At 43.0% G+C, this 6,346-nt stretch overlaps 1 protein-coding gene across 1 annotated transcript; it reads right to left on the minus strand.

Moving 5' to 3' along the window:
- Positions 1–1,069: 1,069 nt before the first annotated feature.
- Positions 1,070–5,552, minus strand: LOC308280570 (uncharacterized protein). The gene is made up of 4 exons (XM_080720895.1): positions 5,443–5,552; positions 4,474–4,508; positions 3,069–3,242; positions 1,070–1,823 (listed from the first exon to the last, which is right to left on the minus strand). Exons 1-4 carry the CDS (start codon positions 5,537–5,539, stop codon positions 1,605–1,607), a joined length of 525 nt encoding a protein of 174 aa, XP_080577021.1. The 5' UTR covers positions 5,540–5,552; the 3' UTR covers positions 1,070–1,604.
- Positions 5,553–6,346: the final 794 nt, after the last annotated feature.

Below are 6,346 nucleotides of genomic sequence, written 5' to 3' on the forward strand. Positions count from 1 at the left end.
CACAAATCGACAGAATCAGTGTTATATACAGCAGGGGTTCTCAAACTATCTCAGGGCACCCAATCAATATTTTTTCACTCCCAGCACCTTATACATACAGTATTTATAGCATATCGTCGTTGTCGGGTGGAAACCTTGTGTGTCCAAAACTGTTCGTTTTGTATTTATCATCTATAAAATGTACTAAACTAGTGAAAACAGCAGATCTACAAGCACACAACGCCTCGCATCGCGAGGCGTTGTGTACTTGTAGATCGGCTGTTTTCACTAGTTTTGTGCGACAGCATGATGAAGCAGGGCAAAAGACGTACATTTGAAACTTGGAGATATACGTTTTCTGCCCGACTGTGACGATATTTTAGTGATTATGTTGCGAGGAAAACGTTGAGATAATAGTCATTTTGGTTAGAACTGACTGAAAATAACGTTGTACTTCAAGTTTAAAATGATAATAAATATTGTTTTAAGTGTCCAAATAAATTCCAAATATTATCAAATTATCTTGCGGCACCCCTGGACTGCCATCACGGTCGGCACCCCAGGGTGCCCCGTCACCCACTTTGAAAACCCCTGCATTAGAAGGACAATATCAGTCATCGGAAGCAGGCAGTGTCAGCTGTTTGAAGTTGAATCCTGCAGGAGGAGGTGTCAAATAGGCTATCTAAATACTGAATCAAGCAACTTAAACACTGTCTGGAGTGCACACAAGCCTGCATACGTAGGTGTTAAAATGAAGTGTACTGTATTATTAAGTGAAGTACCTTTAAATAAAATCACAAACTGCTATAAAAATCTATTTAACAAAACATAATGTAAACAAACATTTTCATTCAGAATAACATGTGTATAACAGCATTGGGTGTTAATTGATATAGAATAGAATAGAATAGAATAGAATAGCTTATTGTCATTGTAACAATACAGTACAGGCACAGTTTCATTGTCAACGATCAACTCATTTCCAAAGCACAGTACACGTACAAGCACATACACAACAATATAATATAATATACATTCAAGGCAGATGGCTGCACGCCTGATTCTGCCAAAGGTTTCTTCCCATTAAGAGAGTTGATCCTTGCTTTTATATAGAGCAACATGTGGTCTCTCTGTGTGTCTTGAGACAACTTGTTGTGAATTACGGCTCAAGGAGAAAACCTTTGACCCAAGGTAACTGTCAAATGTCTTACAAACATTAAAGGGATAGTTCACCCAAGAAATACAATTTTTAATCGATTACTCACCCCATGGAGACATGAATTCATGGTTTGTTTTTGTCGCATTCCTAAGCTAATAATTTGATGACCAGAAGTAAAGTGGTTCCCTATGGAGACGCTAAGAGCCTGCTTTGTTCCCTATGGAGACACAAATAGTGTCCTCAAATTATTGGCTTAGGAATGCGACAAAACCAAAAAATATGAATGAATTCAAGTCTCCATAGGGTGAGTAATCGATAGAAATTTTGGGGGTGAACTAACCCTTAAAGTGTGAAATTCTGTGTAGAGGAAGTTAGCATTTCCAACTGAAAACCACAACCACGTCACATTCTTTCAGTTGGAAATCCTCTTTTTGGCGAGCGATGTGGTCAGTGGACAAAGCATGAATTAACCCACGCGTATCGCTGCGTACTCTGAAGTCTCCTCCGTAGGCCTTGGGGGCTGCACGCGCGCACCTGGGCTCTGGTGGTTCAGCGTGGCGTACAGCAGAGAGCTCTCCTGTTCATCGTTTGCTAATGTCTTCTTCCCTCGCTGTGCCTGCTTCCTCGCTGTGCTGTAGGTGTGGTCTTGGTCCCCTGACGCTGTTGGGTGAATGCTGGCCGTCGCCTAGGGATGGGACGATATGAAAATTTCATATCACGATTATTATGACAAAAGAAATCACGATTTATGATATTATCGCGATAATCAAAATCCACTATCCATTTGCTTGTAGATCGTCCATTTTTTGGCAAAGACATTTGATAGAGTGGGTTTAAGAGTGGGTTTAAGCTCGGGAAATACAGGGTTCCCAGTTCCCACACATTTTTACTAAGGCTGGGACTTTAACTGATTAATTGCGATTAATTAATTACAGAAAATTAACACGATTAAAAAAATTAACGCATTTTAATCGCACCTAGTTTTTGCACCAGAGAACCTTCAGTTTCAGGCATACCGATCATAGCAATGCACCAACCAAGAAGAGACAACAAACGCAAAGGGAGAAGTAGCCGAAAAGAGCGCTTTGCTTGGCCCAGTGGATGCGAAATTTTGATTTAAAAAACTCACTTGTTGATTCACTCGTACAACAAAATGTGTTTTACTAAAAAAAAAAATGCTTCTCAGGTCAAATATCGATGTGCGATTAAAATGAGATTAATTGCGATTAATTAATCACAGAGCCTGTAATTAATTAGATTACATTTTTTAATCGCATCCCAGCCCTAATTTTTACCAATTAATTTCCAAAACTTTTCCAGAATATTTAACCCAATTTCCAGGACTATATAACAATAATTCAGCTCAATAACAGGTCACTTACTCCTATGTGCAATGCCCAAAGACAGGTAGTGTATGCCAGTGGTTCTCAACCTTTTCAGGCCGTGACCCCCCAAATAATCATGTTTTAACTGGGGACCCCCCCACCCTGACCAGCACTAAGAGCAGAGGAATTTTGTATAACACGGTTCTATTGTGAAAATAGCCGATCTACATGCTCACAACGCCTCGCGTTGCGAGGCGTTGTGAGCATGTAGATCAGCTATTTTCACAATTTCTGCCTCTAATATTTGACAATTTGGCCAATGTTTAATTTGTCAATTCAGAGGTATTAACAAAATCAATAAACAAAGATAATGCATAGTTCCTTCCAGGACCTTCCAGGACCCTTGATCAATTCCCAAACTTTTCCAGTACTGGAAAAAAAAAATCTAATTTCAAAATATTTCCAGGAATTTCATGACCTTGGGAACCCTGGAAATAAAAGGTGAATTGATCCGATGTCACGATAAATTAAATCTCCGCGATACGATTATCGTGAGTGTTTTTTATCTCAATAAACGATAATATCGCTTATCGTCCCATCCCTACCGTCGCCATGGGTGTTGCCTGCTGCTGGGAAGCTCGCCGAAGCGGGGCGTTGTCATAGGTGCGTGCAGGGTCTCTGCCGGGCGAGGACTCGCGGGGAGGGAGACCTTGTCTCGGGTGAGGTTGGATTCTGGGTTGAGGCGGCGGCGGCTGGTGGGACATGGGTACGGACGTGTACTGCAAACATACGAAAGAAAACAGATCAAAAATGGATCTAGTCACACCCCATCAAAAATTCTGATATATTCTGATTCTCAGGACATTGTTATGATGATCATTAGACTCAATAACCCACCTACTGTATATACCTGACTCCCTCCCAAGTTCAGAGTTTTAATGAATGTAGAATTATGTGCAGGATCTAATTAGCTGATTTAATTTAACTGACCATGTTTAAAACAATTAGATTTTAAAATAGAAATACTCTCACACTTCTGCCAGTGTGCCAGTGATCACTCTCCCCTGTGACAATGTTGGCACCCGGTTGGCACCCGCCCATAAGTCCGAAGGTTCATTAGTCCGAATTTAGTTAGGGTTACTGAGGTTAGGTTTAGGGTTAGGGTTAGAGTTAGGCATAGTATTCTTAACAAATTCGGACTAATGAACCTTCGGACTAATGAACCTTCAGACCAATGAACCTTCAGACCAATGCCATGGCACCGGCACCCAATGACGCCGCCTCTGTGTGAGCCGCGGGGCCGCAGCCCCCAGGAAGATCAAGCCCGAAAAATTAACACGCACAGCTTTGTTTGTGGGGAAAACAAAACATCAGCCCGGCAGCCCCCCACCCCCACATTCCTATGGGTGGGGGGCTGAGGGAGCAATAGAAACCAACGTTGAAACTGGAGGCGGAGCGCTCCCAGCCTAGTTGCATGTCTGCCTAATCATTCTTTTGTTTAAACCGGCCAGGTAAATTCCAGTGGGGGGGCTGGTGTGGGAGGCGGAGAATTAGTGCCTATAGTTCCTTTGTTTTAACCTGGCAGGTAGAGAATAAAGGCCAGCATACAGTAGCTATGCCTTCACTTATTGCAGTGTACAGCAAGATGCCACTTTGATACTATGGTGCTTAACTGTTGAAACATGCTGAACTTTCATTGTAAAAATGTACCCAGTGTACTATTGACAAACTGTAAATAAAGTATCCATTTGAGAAAAAAAACGCCCTTTTTTTGCGACGGGGGGGGGGGCTAGCGGGGGGGGGGGGGGGGGGGGGGGGAGCGCTCGATGCTTCGGCACCCAGCGGCAGGGACAAAACTCGGCGCCTATGCCGGCACCCGTGCCTAAGTTTGCCGACCCCTGGTTTAAAGGAACTGAATGAGGTGACTTTAAAGCAAAGGAACAGAAAACTGAACGAGGTGGCTTTACGTTAAATCACATAAACAATAAACATATAAATGTTTTATGATACCTGAGTGTCAGTTTGTTCCTTTTTCATTCGTTTTCCTGCATGATGGACAAAACACATTGTCATTTGGTGTACAGTAATCATTTTCAGAACCACAATCGTGTCTGCAGATGCAGAATGAAGTCCTATTGTGCAGAAAAGCCAAAGTCTAAAAATCCAGGCCTGATGGTGGTGCTATAGGAAAGGTCACAGGGTCACCAACATCAGAGGGTTTCTTCCTCTTGGGAGAATGAATGTGCACCAGGGACGTGCTGTCCATTGGGAAAAGCGGGACAACTCCCGAACGGCCGGTTCATTCCCGGCCAGTCCAGGCCGGCCATTAGGAAAAAAATAAAATGTCGTTCCATTTTGGGGGCTGGGCGGCCAACAAAGTAAATCGTCATTGTCGGGCAGAAACCTTGTATCTCCAAGTTTCAAATGTGTACCTTTTTTCGCAAAGCAAAGCCCTGCTTCATCATACAAGGCCGTCGCACAAAAGTAAAAAGTGAAAACAGCAGATCTACAACGCCTCGCGGTGCGAGGCGTTGTGTGCTTTTTTAAATGGTTTTGGACATACAAGGTTTCCACCCGACAATGACCAAATATATAACTCATAGTAATTGGCCCACTGGCTTGTCACTTGTCATGATCTGAAATGGCAAATCTTTGTGTAGCAGCAGCGCTATAGAGAGATCTTTCTCTGACTATAGTGCACAATGAGGGCCTCTACAACTCTTTTTCCCGGGCTGAATCAGGGGCCCAGCATGTCCCTGATGTGCACAGCAAATGTCATAGCAATCAGGTCATGGCTTTTGTATGTTGGACACAGACAAACAGATGGGGATTCAAATATAAATTGTGGTGGAGGTAATGAGACAGTCAGTGCAGATCTTTATAATGCTTGTATATCTTGAAAGAGCACACGTGTGACAGATAATGATAAATGTGTGTTCTGACTCTTTGTGTGACTTGGGCCGATTTGAAGCATCTTACCTTTGCAACGTCGTATTGATAGGACAGACAGAATTATCACTATGGCGACAAGCCCCACGCCAGCCACGGAATAAACAACATGCCACGGTATGTCCATAGACTCTGAATTTACTCTGAATTCTGTGATGAGAAGAAATACATTGAATTCAATTCAGTGTTTCCTGAAACTCAACTAAGTACTGAAAACACTAGGTTTATTTGTACAACAAAGCATATGTTAACAGGGACGTGCTGGCCATTGGGAAAAGCGGGACAACTCCCGAACGGCCGGTTCATTCCCGGCCGGTCCAGGCCGACCATTAGGAAAAAATTATAACTAAAATGTCGGCCTTCATTCCATTTTGGGGGCTGGGCGGCCAACAAAGTAAATCGTCACTGTCGGGCAGAAACCTTGTATCTCCAAGTTTCAAATTTGTTATTTTTTTCGCGACGCAAAGCCCTGCTTCATCATACAAGGCCTCGCACAAAAGTAGTGAAAACAGCAGATCTACAAGCACACAACGCCTCGCGGTGCGAGGTGTTGTGTGCTTGTAGATCGGCTGTTTTCACTAGTTTAAATCATTTTTTAAATGATAAATACAAAACAAACGGTTTCGGACATACAAGGTTTGCACCCGACAATGATGAAATATAACTCATGTAATTGGCCCACTGGCTTGTCACTTGTCATGATCTGAAATGGCAAATCTTTGAGTAGCAGCAGGCAGCGCTATAGAGAGAGAGATCTCTCTCTATAGCGCACGATGAGGGCCTCTCCAACTCTTTTTCCCGGGCTGAATCAGGGGCCCAGCACGTCCCTGTACGTTAATCACGCAAAATGCAAAAATAACATTCTGCAACAAGGGGAAGTAGGACTGTCAGAAAATGTGAGAACCTTCTGTTGCACTTGGTGTGTTGTTCCTTA

This window comes from Nannobrachium achirus, assembly GCF_963921795.1.
Source record: "Nannobrachium achirus genome assembly, chromosome: 24".
Taxonomy (NCBI): domain Eukaryota; kingdom Metazoa; phylum Chordata; class Actinopteri; order Myctophiformes; family Myctophidae; genus Nannobrachium; species Nannobrachium achirus.

Excerpts from the sequence above, each read along its gene's own strand:
- LOC308280570 (XM_080720895.1), bottom strand. The coding sequence starts at position 5,539 with ATGGACATACCGTGGCATGTTGTTTATTCCGTGGCTGGCGTGGGGCTT. Across the intron at positions 4,509-5,442 it reads ATCAATACGACGTTGCAAAG|GAAAACGAATGAAAAAGGAA; the intron begins GTAAGATGCTTC and ends TCCATCATGCAG. Across the intron at positions 1,824-3,068 it reads AGGCAACACCCATGGCGACG|GCGACGGCCAGCATTCACCC; the intron begins GTAGGGATGGGA and ends TCCCATCCCTAG.